The sequence below is a fragment of the Dendrobates tinctorius genome, unplaced genomic scaffold, assembly GCF_039654945.1.
Source record: "Dendrobates tinctorius isolate UK_male_01 unplaced genomic scaffold, ASM3965494v1 ptg000250l, whole genome shotgun sequence".
Classification (NCBI taxonomy): Eukaryota; Metazoa; Chordata; class Amphibia; order Anura; family Dendrobatidae; genus Dendrobates; species Dendrobates tinctorius.
The window spans coordinates 36,318,548-36,334,702 of record NW_027361917.1 but is presented as its reverse complement, the minus strand read 5'-3'; the positions used below and the strand labels follow the sequence as shown (position 1 = coordinate 36,334,702).

The window sequence follows — 16,155 nt, the reverse complement described above, 5'->3', positions numbered from 1 at the left end:
ATGCAGCCGCACACGCCGGTCCCGAGTGCCGGCGGCAGTGCCATGTGTATTTTGGCCTTAAATGGATTGTCTTATCCACAACTGCTAAGCACAGTATCTGCACACACACAGGAGTATATAATGTATATACAGCAGTGTTTGTGTGTATATTTTAATACACATATTTAGGGAATTGAATGTGTCGTATTTGTCTAGTAATTGTATATTTTTTATTCTTTAGTCTTAAAGATTGAAGACCTGTTTTTGGAAAAAGGAGCTCAAGACTTACTTGTGCAGCTCCATCTTGAGTGTGAATATGTATGTCTCCATTTCTATGAGTACAAGAAAGCGAAGGAGCATCTTAGCCGAGCAAAGGACATATCCAAGCTTCAAGTTAATTTAACAGGTAAGAGTCGGATTTCTCATATTGGAAGGATATAATTATTTCAGTAAGGACTTATGTTTCATTGTTGTTGGTTAGGTAGAACATGCTCCACAATTATAATAGAATCATCATTTGTGTTTTTTTTTTTCATTTTATGACACTTATTTTTTTTGTCTTCTGGTATTCATAGTTTTTTCTTTTTTTGCTAAATTCTTCATAATAGCTCATGTTGTTCAATACAATGAACAATCGATCGAAGTATAAAAGTCTGCTTTATTGTCACAAACAAGGAAATCTAACACCATTTAAAACCACAAAAAGTGCAAAATAGCAGCGCACCTGAATGCCCAATAATAAGACAACCATACAAAGATGGTAATACACTATGAAAGTACAGTAGATGATATTAGCTACCGGTGCCGATAGAATAAACGGAATGACACTAAGATTGAGGATGCCGACAAATACAGTCAGTTTAATATGTAATCAAAGTACAGTGCCGGCAAAAAAAATATCTTTACGAGTATAACGAAACCACAAAATCTTAACATTCAACCAATCAGAGTGCAGCTTTCATTTTACCCAGAGCATTGTGACAAATGAAAGCTGATCTTTGATCGATTGCTACGGGCAACGAAGCCAGTTTTACTATTAGGCGGTTTTTGATGATCTCCCCCATTGTGTGCACGTTAAAGAAGTGACATCATCTCACATATTTTACATGTAAATTTTTTTTTCCTGCCGGCACTGCACATGTGTGACCCATGCTGAGGATCTGGTTTCGGTGACTGGCTGCAGCAGTGACATGGTGTAGATGTGACATCAATAATGCAGAACTGTAATTAAAGACTAGATCACCATATCCCAGGAAAGATGATAGAATCCCAGAACAAAAGAAGTGATTACACAATCCCAAAACAATATATAAATGTATTAAATGATTGCTCAATACAAACGTGAATAATACGTAATGAATTAAAATCATCGGTGCCTCAAAGAAAAGCACAACGGTACATGTCTGAAAACAGTAGTGTCATCATATAAATAGTAAATGCACATGGAGTAGAAATGGTTCTTGTTATCCAATACAAGAAACTCAAAATCCCGTTGTGCATACATACATGTAGTAAACATGCAGTATCAAATAATGTGGAGATAAGGGTATTTACCTTTAGACACTGGAATGCCTATCAGCTACACAGAGGATATAGCAGGCACCGCATCAATCTCCCCGACGCGCGTTCACTTTGCTGCACTGTCCCGTTATTTAAGGCACCTCTGTTTTAATGCTTTTACTTATTCACATACATGTTGCGCACTCATTTAATAAAGCAATATATTGTTTTGGGATTGTGTATTCACTTCTTGTGTTTATATATTAATTGTATGTTAAAATGTTATTCAGCAGTGTCAATTGAAAATTAAAGTTATGGCTCTTGGAAGAAAGGAATAAAAAAAAAATGACGAGGGCGCAAAATGTCACCTGGCCTTTCTCAGTTTGCCAGTAATTAGTAGTGATATTATTGGTACTTAATTCTAGATCTAATGCTATGATGATGTAGGAGTAGTTGCCATAGTAGAGGTACATGTTATATGGTAGATTAGATTCTTGTGGATTTGTGTTATTTTACTGTTTATGGATAAATACGGTGTAAATTGCATTTTGGATGTGTTCTGATTGGAATTCCACAGATAAACTGTTCCTATGCATTTCCACAGCAAAAGCCGACCTGCAGCCAAGACACAGTGGTAGATCCTGTAATGTTTTCTATTATTTCAACGTGGCAAATTATTTAGGAATGTTCTGGCAGATCGGAGTATGTTGTGAAAAATGTACAGAAATACCGGCGTCTCATCAGCAGAGTTCTTTATAGAGGCCTATACATGGTGAATTATCTGTTCTTGTAAAAACACAGGAAAGATGTATATCTTTGTACCGTGTTAGCCAGTAGATAGAAAAATATTCAGAATTGAGAGTCCTCAGTGGTTGTAATACAAAATCTGAAGAGTCACATATTTATGCACAACACAACACAGATAAAATGCAATAGATGAGACAAGTGACGTGAAGCAGAATTATCAATATGGGAGAGGGAGAAACATAAATATTGGACCAGTTCATAGATAAGGAGTCCGGATGTTTTATAGTCCTCTGATTGGGGTCTCCTAATGTGTTGTGATCCCTGATCACAGCAACATGGATATGAAATTACTGGTATTGAAAGGTAACTTCACATGTCAGAGAGAGATACGTGTTTGGGAGTATAAATTTATGACGACCTTTGACACTCTCAGTGCTGGAATGAATGTGTCGCATGGATTTATGTCTTTTTACATCAATTAAGGAATTTGCTTTCAAGACCTTGTGGAGGCATCACAACACATTAGGAGACCCCAATCAGAGGACTATAAAACATCCGGACTCCTTATCTATGAACTGGTCCAATATTTATTTTTCTCCCTCTCCCATATTGATAGTTCTGCTTCATGTCACTTGTCTCATCTATTGCATTTTTTCTGTGTTGTATTGTGCATAAATATGTGACTCTTCAGATATTGTATTAGTCTAGCCTGAAGAAGAGACCTGAGTAGTCTCGAAAGCTTGCAATGTGTCACCATCTTTTCAGTTAGCCATTAAAAGGTATCAACCACTGAGGACTCTCAATTCTGAATATTTTTGTAAAAATACAGCATTTTTTTTTTTATAATCCCAGCAATGGAGACTAAAAAGTGGCACTGACCTTTTTTTTAAACAAAGCTTTATTCCAGAATCGCAGACATATACATAAAGCCGTCTATAGTGCAAACAGACCTGTTAGGAGTCAGTTGTAACGTTGCCACCATTTGTTCTAGCCTGTATTTCCAGCTAGCGACATCAGCAGAGTGTGGGTCTTACTTAGGTGGTGCTGGTTTCCAATGGCTCACCTCTTTTTCTTGAAATTAGTAGTGTTGTCAGGTCTGTATATTTTTAAATGGCCCCTAATTAAGGACCTATGACTTGCTCCAAAAAATTGAGTTAAATTCCTTGCAAAAATCCCTGCGCTCCACTGATTATTTTTTTGTTCTCTCTTGCACTCTGTTGCTCCATTGTGGAGATATTCACAGTTGTTTGTTCTGGAGCTCAGTATGTGACATCTCAGCTTGTAGTGCAACTGTGCAGTCCTCTCCGTAATCACAGCCTGGCTCGGCGTCACTCCATTGCAGACATATTCACATTTGTTGCTTTTGGAGCACAATATAATTGTGGCATCATTCCCAAGAAGACTCATGGCTGTATTAGCTCAAAAGGATGCTTCTACTCAATACTGAGCAAAGGGTCTGAATACTTATGACCATGTGATATTTCATTTTTACTTTTTTAATACATTTACAAAACTTTCTACATTTCTGGGTCTTTTTCCAATCAAGATGGGGTGCAGAGTGTACATTAATGAGAAAAAAATAAACTTTTTTGAATTTACCAAATGGCTGCAATGACAGAAAGAGTGAAAAATTTAAAGGGGTCTGAATACTTTCTGTACCCACTGTGCGTGTGTATATATATATATTTATTATTATTTTTTTTTTTACTTTTAATCTTTGCAATGTACACCAACTTTTGCTTAATTACTTGGATTCTGCAAGAAATTAGGACCATCCACAACTTGCATACTTTTAGGCACTCCCTCAAAACACATTTGTTCAGAGCGGCCTATCACGATCCTTAATCAAAGTAATTCTATGTGTAAAGGTACTGTCACACTTAGCGATGTACCAGCGATCCCGACCAGCGATATGACGCGGTCAGGATCGCTGGTACATCGCTAAGTGGTCGCTAGTGAGCTGCCACACAGGCAGATCTCACCAGTGACATCGCTGGGGACGGGGGTCGCTACTTACCTGTCACACCAGGCGATCCTGCGTCCTACCGCCCGCGTCCACGCGTCGCTCGTCCTCACAGCAGGAAGCGCCGCAGGAAGCTGACGACGAGAAACAGTCCTGGACGTTCTCGCGCGATCAGGGATAACCAGCGGGGGAGCGGGTCGTAGGTAAGTATCAGACACAGCGATGTCGCTAGCAATATCGCTATAACGTCACAAGTTATAGCGATATTGCTAGCGATATCTCTTAGTGTGACAGGCCCTTAAGTGTGTAGCCCATTCACTATCTCAATCTACCCCCCACTCTCCCAAGATGGCTGGTCCATCATTGTAAATACATACCTGTGCTTTGTACCTCCTACACCTCATTGTAGATTGTAAGCTCTCACGAGCAGGGTCGTTTTATTTTACTTTAATTATTGTATTATTATTAACGCATTTACTTATGATTGTTGTGTTTTAAACTGTTAAACTGTAAAGCGCTGCGGAATATGTTGGCGCTATATAAATAAAGATTATTATTATTGTATTAGGCAGGCATGGCTCCTTGAAAGATTACTGAAGACTATTGTTCAGTCATTTGTAGTGATGCGCGAGTACCTGGGCATGCTCGGATAACATGTCGAGTCCACGCAGTTGTATGAGTCGCGGCTTTTAGACAGTGGCAAAACATGTAGCCGCAGGGACGCAAACATTTTCCAAGCGCTGCCAGACACTCAGATAACACCCGAGCATGCTCGGATAACAGGTTATCCAAGCATGCCCGCTCACCACTAGTCATTTGCTATTGTTGCCATACCTAAATATGAATGTTATCATAGTTGTGATATGGTGTTTTACATGGAATATTGCATATATTTTCATCAATCCAATTATCTTCTACAAGAACATTTACATGTTAAATGTTTTTCATAAGTTTTAGTATCTTGATTTTGGCTGAGCTGCACATGTATATATGCCATCTATTGTTAATTACCAGTAAAACAGCAACACTAGGGGTCACCATCGGGCTTTTGTTGTCTCCTGTCTGTATAGTCACATAATAGGTATATTTCTCAGTCATTGCTTACTCTTCCTTGGGTATTCACATCACAGCCACCAGTGTTATTTGCTTAGCTGCTCAGCGTAATGCTATACTTAGACTATGGTGCACTCAGTAATGCATTCCTGTCCATACTGATCAAGCAGATTTTTATTGCCTTTTTTAACCCCTTCATGACCAGAGGTATTTTTGGTTTTACGTTTTCATTTTTCGCTCCCCTAATTCCCAGAGCCATAGCTTTTTTATTTTTCCATCAATATGGCCATGTGAGGGCTTGTTTTTTGCGGGACGAGTTGCACTTTTGAACAACACCATTTATCATATCGTTGCTCAAAAATGGAAACAAAAATTCCGAGTGCGATGAAATTGCAAAAAAGATGAATCCTATAATTTTTTGTTTGGCTTTTTTGCTAGGTTCACTAAATTCTAAAACTAACCTGCCAATGTGATTCTCCTGGTATTTGTAAGTTCATAGACACCAAACATGTCTAGGTTCTTTTTTGATCTACTAACAGCTAAATCAAATGGTCATTACTCCATGCTAATTCTCTTGGATCTCTCTGCAACATTTGACACTGTGGATCATCAGCTCCTCCTCACTATGCTCCATTCCATTGGCCTCAAGGACACCGTTCTCTCCTGGTTCTCATCCTATCTCTCTGACCGCTTCTTTACTGTATCTTTTGCTGGCTCCTCCTCTCATCTTCCCCTTACTGTTGGGGTTCCTCAAGGATTAGTCCTTGGCCCCCTCCTCTTCTCTTTGTATACTGCCCCTATTGGTCAAACAATCAGTAGATTTGGTTTCCAGTACCATCTCTATGCTGACGACACCCAATTATACGCTTCTTCTCCTGACATCACGCCAGCCTTTCTAGAAAACACCGGCGATTGTCTAAATGCTGTGTCTAACATCAAGTCTTCACTATATCTGAAACTGAACCTCTGAACTCCTTGTGTTTCCTCCCGCTACTAATGTGCCTATACCCGACATTGCCATTTCCGTGTGTGGTTCCACTATTACTCCTCAGCAACATGCCCGCTGTCTTGGGGTCATACTTGACTCCGAGCTTTCCTTTGTCCCCCACATACGATCACTGGCTTGCACCTAAAAAACATTTCTAGAATTCGACCTTTGCTTACTTTTGACTCCGCAAAAACTCTTACTGTTTCTCTTATTCATTCTCGTCTCGACTATTGTAACTCTCTTCTAATCGGTCTCCCTCTTACCAAACTCTCCCCCCTCCAATCTCTCTTGAATACTGCTGCCAGGATCATATTCCTCGCCAATCGTTACACCGATGCCTCTACCTTGTGCCAGTCATTACACTGGCTACCCATCCACTCCAGAATCCAGTACAAACTTATTACCCTCACCCACAAAGCTCTTCATGGCTCAGCACCACCCTACATCTCCTCCCTTGTTTCCGTATACCATCCTACCCACACCCTCCGTTCTGCTGATGACCTGAGGTTAGCATCCGCAATAATCAGAACCTCCCACTCGCGTCTCCAAGACTATACACGTGCTGCGCCAGTTCTTTGGAATGTACTTCCCAGGTCAATACGATTAGTCCCCAATCCCCACAATTTTAAGCGTGCCCTGAAAACTCATTTATTCAGACTGGCCTACCGCCTCAACACATTAACCTAATCTATCCCTATGTGGCACAGCCAAAAGTTTTTACCATAACCAAGTTCCCCGCATCATGTTCCCACATGCTTTATGCATCCATCAGCCCTCTGCATCTGTACTGTTACACACTTAACATTATGGCTGGTCCATACAATCAGGGCAACTGTTACCACCCACCTTTCATGTCTCCCTTTTTTCCTCATAGATTGTAAGCTTGCGAGCAGGGCCCTCATTCCTCTTGGTATCTGTTATGATCTATGTGATTATTGTTATGCTGTAATGTCTATTGTTTGTACAAGTCCCCTCTGAAATGTAAAGTGCTGCGGAATATGTCGGCGCTATAGAAATAAAATGTATTATTATTATTATTGTTATATTTTTTACCTAACTGGTGAAAAAAATTTTCAAACTTTGTTACCCGTAGTGTCTCCATTTTTCGTGATCTTGGGTTGGTGAGGGCTTATGTTTTGCGTGCCGAGCTGACGTTTTTAATGATAACATTTTTGTGCAGATACGTTCTTTTGATTGCCCATTATTGCATTTTAATGTAATGTTGCGGTGACAGAAAAACTTATTTCTGGGGTTTTGACTTTCTCTTTCTACACCTTTTAGCGATTAGGTTAGTCTTTTTTTTTATTGATAGATCGGGCGATTCTGAACTCGGTGATCCCAAATATGTGTATGTTTGATTTTTTGTATTGTTTTATTTTGAATGGGGTGAAAGGGGGGTGATTTGAACTTTTATATGTTTTTTTAAAAATTTTTTAAAATATTTTTTAAAAACTTTTTTTCCTTTTGGCATGCTTCAGTAGTCTTCATGGGAGACTAGAAGCTCCCATAACCCGATCGGCTGTGCTACATACAGGCGATGATCAATTCACCTGTATATAGCAGAATTACTTGCTATAAGCGCTGACCATCGGGCGGCACTCACAGCAAGCTGGCAGTGACAACCATAAAGGTATCCAGGAGACCTCTGGTTGTCATGCCAACTCATCGGTGACCCGTGATCACATGACGGGGGTCTCCGATGGGTGGATTTCCGGCCCGGTGGCCGGAAGAGCGTGTTAAATGCTTCTGTCAGCATTTGACAGAAGCATTTAACGGGTTAATAGCCGGGGGGAATGGATCGCGATTCCACCTGCGGCTTTTCCGAACACATGTCAGCTGTCTAAGACAGCTGACATGTCCCGGGAAAGATGTGGGGTCACCGCCGAAGCCCAAATCAAAGGGAGGGTGTCCGACGTGGGCGTATTGTTATGCCCAACATCGGAAAGGGCTTAAAGACCACTGAAGAATATAAAAGCAGGTCACATACTGTAGACGATATCATAGTTTTCCTGATGTTTGTTTTTGCCCTATGTAACAGAATTAGAGTCAAAGCAACCAACTATTTTTTGCTAATTACAGTGGGTAAAGTATTCAGACCCCTTTAAACTTTTCATTCTTTGTTTCATTGCAGCCATTTGGTAAATTCAAAAAAGTTCATTTTTTTCCTCATTAATGTACACTCTGCACCCCATATTGACTGAAAAAACAAAAGTAGAAATTTTTGCAAATTTATTAAAAAAGAAAAACTGAAATATCACATGGTCATAAGTATTCAGACCCTTTGCTCAGTATTGAGTAGAAGCACCCTTTTGAGCTAGTACGGCCATGAGTCTTCTTGGGAATGATGCAACAAGTTTTTCACACCTGGATTTGAGGATCCTCTGCCTTTCTTCCTTGCAGATCCTCTCCAGTTCCGTCAGGTTGGATGGTTAACGTTGGTGGACAGCCATGTTCAGGTCTCTCCAGAGATGCTCAATTGGGTTTAGGCCAGGGCTCTGGCTGGGCCAGTCAAGAATGGTCACAGAGTTGTTCTGAAGCCACTCCTTTGTTATTTTAGCTGTGTGCTTAGGGTCATTGTCTTGTTGGAATGTGAACCTTCGGCCAAGTCTGAGGTCCAGAACACTCTGGAAGAGGTTTTCATCCATGATATCTCTGTACTTGGCCGCATTCATGTTTCCTTCAATTGCAACCAGTCGTCCTGTCCCTGCAGCTAAACACCCCCATAGCATGATACTGCCACCACCATGTTTCACTGTTGGGATTGTATTGGGCGGGTGATGAGCAGTGCCTGGTTTTCTCCACACATACCGCTTTAGAATTATCACCAAAAAGTTATATCTTCGTCTCAACAGACCAGAGAATCTTATTTCTCATAGTTTGGGAGTCCTTCATGTGTTTTTAAGCAAACTCTGTGCAAGCTTTCATATGTCTTGCACTCTGGAGATGCTTCCGTCGGGCCACTCTGCCATAATGGCCTGACTCATGTAGGGCTGCAGTTATTGTTGACTTTGTGGACCTTTCTCCCATCTCCCTACTGCATCTGTGGAGGTCAGCCACAGTGATCTTGGGGTTCTTTTTTACCACTCTCACCAAGGCTCTTCTCCCACGATTGCTTAGTTTGGCTGGACAGCCAGGTCTAGGAAGACTTCTGGTGGTCCCAAACTTCTTCCATTAAAGATTGTGGAAACGACTGTGCTCTTACGAACCTTGAGTACTGCAGAAATTCTTTTGGGACCTTGGCCAGATCTGTACCTTTCCACAATTCTGTTTCTGAGCTCCTTAGCTAGTTCCTTTGACCTCATGATTCTCATTTGGTCTGACATGCACTGTGAGCTGTGAGGTCTTATATAAAGAGGTGTGTGCCTTTCCAAATCAAGTCCTATCAGTTTAAATAAAAACAGCAGGACTCCAATGAAGGAGTACAACCATCTCAAGGAGGATCACAAGGGAATGGACAGCATGTGACTTAAGGCCCCGTCACACATAGCGACTTACCAGCGATCCCGACTACGATATCAACGTGTCAGGATCGCTGGTAAGTCGCTATGTGATCGCTGGTGAGCTGTCAAACAGACAGCTTCACCAGCGATTAGTGCAGCGACGCCGCGTGCGCGGCATCGCTGTGTTCAGCGCTGATTCATGTAAAAAATAGAATTAAAATAAAAAATATTGTTATTCTCACCTTCCGATGTCCCGCGCAGCATTCCCGCCTCTCTCCTATCTCCGGTCCCAGTAATCCTTTGCGAGAATTACCGCGATGACGTCCGTTCTCGCGGGATCGCGAAGTCTCGGGGTCATTCTTGCAAAGGATTACTGGGACCGGAGTGTGGAAAGAGGCGGGAATGCTGCGCGGGACGTTGGAAGGTGAGAATAACAATATTTTTTATTTTTTTTTTATATTATTTTATCGCTGATTGCTGGTCTCCCGCCTGTCACACGCAGCGTTGTGTGCTGGCCAGCGGGAGATCAGCGACGAAAGAAATCTCTAGAGATTTCCCAGAGCGATCAGCGTTACCGGCAGGGGGGCCGGTCCCTGATCGCTGTCACACACAGCGATCTCGCTAGCGAGATCGCTATGTATGACGGGGCCTTTAAAGCGATCCTGTCAGCAGTTTTGGCTGCTATAAGATACGGCCACTGCCTTTCAGGGCTTATCTAAAGCATTCTATAATGCGGTAGATAAGCCTCCGATCTGACCTGAAAGATAAGAAGAATAAGTTTTGTTATACTCACCCGGCGGGCGCTCTCGGTCCGATGGGTGTCGCAGGTCCGGTGCCTCCCATCTTCTTGCGATGCTGCCCTCCTGCTTGCTTCATGGTTACCTGGCATTGCACTTCTGCGCAGGCATACTTATCTGCCCTATTGAGGGCAGAGTAAAGTACTGCAGTGCGCAGGCGCCGGGAAAGGTCAGGTTGGATCGGGGGCTTATCTACAGCATTATAGAATGCTGTAGATAAGCCCTGAAAGGTGGTGGCCGCATCTTATATCTGCCAAACCTGATGACAGGTTCGCTTTAAATATGAGTGTCTGAGCAAAGGGTCTGAATACTTATGACCATGTGATATTTCAGTTTTTCTTTTTTAATAGATTTGCAAAAATTTCTACATTTCTGTTTTTTTTTTCAGTCAAGATGGGGTGCAGAGTGTACATTAATGAGAAAAAAATAACTTTTTTTGAATTTACCAAATGGATGCAATGAAACAAAGAGTGAAAAATTGAAAGGGGTCTGTGTACTTTCCCTACCCACTGTAGGTGTCAGTTATTTTGAGGATCCGAATGCATTGTATCCTGAGGAGCCATTAGTTATATATAGATTGGAACATTGACTGTGCTGGACAACCACAAATTACGGTATATTCATGGTGGTTGCTCTCTATTTACGTTCATAGGGGAGCAGTAACAACCCAGTCAATGTGCTCTGTCTTTTTATATCTCCTATGACTATAATAGGGTTGGGAGATTACATGTGTGATCACGTTTCCAGGGATCCTGTTCTTTGAATCTGTTCGTACAGTAAAAAGGGCAAGTGTCAGCAGATTTTTGCTATTTAATCTGGGAGTAGAATAATATAGTGCACAAGAGCCTGAATACAGGGATGTGTCACTTAAAGGCTGTGTGTTCAGTGTTTTAGTAGCAGGAGAGAATCCTGAGAGTACAGGACTACATCTCATATGCACACTAGTCAGGTAAATCTATGTAACTCCGCCCCCACCACTGATTAGCACCTAGATAACAATGCACAGTGTACACAGGAAGCTGCCAGAGCTGTGGGTACTACACAGGCCAAAGGTCTTAGCTCTGCTGCATCTATATCAGACAAACAAGGAATCTATGAAAACTTCACCAAGCATCCCAGTAAGTGACACATCCCTTGAATCAGGGTTTCATGCTCTGCATTATGCTGCTCTCAGATTGTATAGCAAAAGCCTGTGACAGATTTCTTTTAACAAGTAAAATACTGTTGAGTGCACAAATGTACGAGGTTATCCTTGGGTTGGCAGTTGCCCATGAACTCCTTATTCTTGCAGAAGGATGTGAGAAGTATCAGCTAGATCTTTGCATACTGGGGACCTTAGGTAGTAAATGCTACATACTCAGACATAATCATATGTTCTATTTTACATGCACTTTTCTACTTGGCAGGTGTAGTGTTAATTTTGGGTGCAATCATTAGCCATACCATGTCATCACTAATGAAACCTCTCTATTTCCTTTCAAATATAATGGACGGCATAGTCTTTCAAACTGAAGGACACATATCCAGCTGAGGATCATTATGTCACTATTTATTTAACCTCAGAATATGGTTTAGGATATCAGAAAAAACTGCGTCTTCTCACAATAATCTGGCAATTTTAAAAGGCAAAGATTTCGGCCAAATTTCCAGCCTCAGCTTGCCAAAGTGACGAGCAGCAAGCACTATTTCTATACATATACAGACACAGAATGTGCATTTAGAAAGTGATGGCTAGACGGAAGTAATCCTATTTTCATGTTGTCCAGGGCATCATCGTGCTTTGTTTCCTATCCTCACTTTAGTTACACTTCTGACAAGTATTCTTTCTTGTTCACCTTGGTTTGACTTCAAGCTGGTCTGACACTTGAAAGGTCTCTTCTTCAGCTTCTTGAGAGATGATCATTCCCTTCGCTGTAGCCCCCATAAAGTAATAAAGCTTGTACTCCCCTCCAATGCTTGCGACGTTTCCGCAGTGTCTCGCTCTCCCCAGGGTTCCAGTGTTGTTGTTGTGATGCTGGCGCCCTATCAGCGCTGGCGTCACTGTTCCCGCCTCCTGTCGAATTGTGCAGGAAGAGGAAGTCCGAAATCAGCTGCATCCTTGACGAAGACAGGGACAGTGGCGCCAACGCTGATTTGTTGATAGCGTCACGTGTCCCAACAAAAGCACTGGAGCCCCAAGTCCGCGAGTGCCGACATTGTGGGAATGGCGCCGGCACCGGAGGGGACTATAAGCTTTATTATTTTATATGGGTCAAACATTTTGGTCAAGAAGGGGTTGTCATACTAGTGGACAACCCCTTTAGTGGACTTGCTCTCTCATATAGGTTGGTTTCAGGCATCTGTGAAGAACTCTGACCATGTTTGATTCTTATACCAGGATCGACCTCTGCGACTCCTGACCTGAGCTTACTGCCTTATGGGGATATACGAGACTGGTAGGCCTGGCAAATGGGGACAGTTAATCCGATCCCAGAATGGTCTGTGCACGCAGATCGTGTGATAAACTTTCTTATAAAATCAACTCTCCAAATTCTCAACAGGCACTTTTGTTATAAAAGAACTATGTTTTAAGTTTTTAAGCAAAGTGCTCCCAAATTTTCCTTACAGTAAATGGGAAAAGTTTGGAATAATGGATTTGTCAATATTGGTAAAAGAAAAGAAGCCAGATTAATTTATCAATTTTCAAGCTCTAAGATTGGTCATTGATATCCCTGAAGAGGAATTATACAGTAGTTTAGAAGTTAGGAAATATTTAAGGAAGCATTTTATCTTTCCTCTTACTTTTACCAATAGATATCTTTTCCCTTAAATCTAACAAATAATAATTTATGGAGAAGGTTATAGAAAATATTAAAATCTCTAAGCCCCTAGTAACAGGGGCACTCACCCTCCTCCCTCCTTCTCTCTCACACTGATTTCCAGTGAGGAAACAAATAGGAGATTCTGACTAGTACAGTGGACAAAATGGAGTAAGAAGTTGGGTATAGTTTGAAGTGACAATCTGTCATGAGGTTACCGCAGCAGTGTGGAGCCAGATTACTGCAGCGTCTGATTGCTCCTACCTCGGCGCTGAGATTGAAGTACTTCTCCTTCATTTTAATGGTGTTTCTTCCTCCTGGTAGAGCAGAGGGGTTAATCAGCCATGTTGGAAATCTCTGAGCTCATAGCTGAGCTCAGTTAGCCACTTCTTTCCCCTTTATAATCTGGGCTCTGATGCAAATCCTTGTTAGAGCTAGCATTTGCTGCACAGCTTCAGGAGGGAGAGGTGTTCATATGAGAAGGAGTTTTGGAGTTTTCTGTTAACCCGTGTTTGTGTTGCCTTGTTTGTCAGGGTTGTGTACTACGTTACACAGTAGCACCCCTCTTCCCTGGGTGTGGGAATAGAACAGACGGAGAGCTGACTCAAGAGATAAGGCAAGGGTCGAGGCATCTTCACCTTCGGAACTATCCCGGGGAATAAGCGAGCTAGGGCGCCCCCTAGTGTTAGTGTAGGCAGTCCCTTTTTGAAGTGAAAGACCCTGGCAGTGCCCAGGGTACTGAACGAGGAGGTCTGTTGTTTGTGGGCAAAGAGATATAGATTGGACAAATAATTAAGACAAGAAAAGGTCTTCTCAGAGAGTTGGAACAAAGGTATTTGTGTTTAGACATAGATAGCAAAATGGAAGAGGCTTTGTCCACAGTGACATTGCTGTTTCCTGCGAGGCAAATGCTATATATTGACTCAGATGCATGTCTCTGAATGAACGTTAGAATTATTGGAGTCCATATAGATCCGATAGTTATGGGATGTACATTTTCAGCTTCAGGACAAATCAGGGAAGAAAATGCATGTTTTTTCATAAGCCACAAACCTATAGTATGCAGACAGCTGTGTTGAGTTCATTTACCCCTTCACCATTGAGGTCTGATGAACTCCCTCTTCTGGTGAAGGAAGGTAGTGAGGCTGATTACCAAGCACCTGAGCAGGATAATGATGACTGGGTGACTGGAATTGCTGACTGGATATAAGGCAGCCGACGCCCTTCTGCCTTGCTGGTGATTTCTCAGAGGAATTCTAGGAGACCAGTCTGATTCCTGCTCCTCAAAAGCTAAGTTTTCTGCTCTGCTTTTTGCATTTGTGTTTTGCCTTGTTTTTCTGGATTTCTGCCATTCCCTGCTGGGGTGAGCTGAATTCCTTTTTGCTCTGTCTTCAGAAAATACCTTAGTACTGATATAGTCTTTTTGAAGCCTAGCGTCTTCAGGGCTTTTTTCCCTATCAGTCTGTTGGCTCTTGTTTTGATAGGGTTTTGGCGGATTGCAGACAGCAGCTTTTCTATCCTGTCCTATTTAGTTAGCTTGGGCCCCATCATTTGCTCAGCCTATCTGTTATAACTTTATATACTCTGTGTAATGGAGGTCAGTGACGTGGATCAGAAAAGAACGTGCAGAGAAATACAGCTGACATTGATTCAAAAATCCCAGAAATTTCTCTCTTTCACCACCAAACCTGAATGGTGGGAGTTTAGGAAAACCCGGACCCGGAGCTGGAATTGGAGCCGGGGCAGCAACCACAGCTGCAGTCTCTACATTTGAAAGTCGAGACGCTGAATAAACGTATCAGCCACATTCGCGTTATGATTGGTTTGCGATTCTAAGGTCCCCAGCTTTGTTTTAATAGCCTGCAGCTCCCCATGAAGTCCAGAAATAAATGAGCAAAGTTTCTTCATTCGTACCTCCATAGAATCTGACCCAGAGATCTCCATATTTGATGACTTGAGTATTCTGTTATAACTTTATATACTCTGTGTAATGGAGGTCAGTGACGTGGATCAGAAAAGAGGCCTGAGCTCATAGGTTTTCAGTTCTGTAGTATTTATCAGAATCAAGCAGGTTTACAGATAAGACACAGCAGGGTAAAAGCAGATGAAGATAATAACGCAGTGAGCAAACGTACAGACCGTGGAGACATATGAAGTCCAAGTTGCCAGATCCAGAGACCTGGAGAGCAGGCCAGGCCTGCTAGCAGGAAACAGTCCTTGAAGTGGAGGTGGGTGCAGAGCTGATCCTGAAGAAACAAGTCTTTACAATGAGACCAAGATTCACAGGCAGGCGGGGTATCCCAAGGTAATGAAGAGACGAGCTAGGTAGCAGTCCTTCCAGCTTGATAACAAGTCCAAGAACAAGTATACTCAAGCAATGAGTATTCATACAGAGCATCCTTATATACAGAGCAGACAGGAACAAGAGAGATCAACACAGGAAATAAGATAGCCCCCGTTGAGGCTCGTGACTCCATCTTGGATGAGGGCAAAAATGAACTAAACTAAGGGCAAAGCAGAAACTGAGTGACAGACATAAGGCAAGGATTTCAGAGAAACGGATATGCAGGCCAAGTCCTTACATTATCTTTCTATCTGTGTGAGTGTTTTTCATCTTGCTTCACCGTCATTATATGTTGGGGGCTGCCTTTTGCTTTGGGGTCTGCTCTGGGGCAGTTTAGATTTCCCTTTCTGTCTTTAGGCTATTTAGTTCTCCGGCTGTGATCGAGGGGTCTACGGCACCGTAGGAACCCCCCATGGCTACTGCTAGTTGTTGTTGATAGGTTCAGGGGTCTGCAATCCGATAGCTGCCAACTTCTCTGGTTTTCTGGACTTAGCTAGTATTTCTGTTTTTGCCTCCTACGGTGACTCATTCATAACACAGCTGACT

At 42.1% G+C, this 16,155-nt stretch overlaps 1 protein-coding gene across 2 annotated transcripts in view; it reads left to right on the top strand.

Annotated features, from left to right (window-relative positions):
• Positions 1–16,155, top strand: part of TTC27 (tetratricopeptide repeat domain 27) — a 635,517-nt gene that overhangs the window by 150,054 nt on the left and 469,308 nt on the right. For both annotated transcript variants that reach the window (XM_073557610.1, XM_073557609.1), the window contains one exon: positions 221–385. In XM_073557610.1, coding sequence (XP_073413711.1) covers positions 221–385 — 165 coding nt within the window. The remainder of the gene's footprint in view (positions 1–220; positions 386–16,155) is intronic.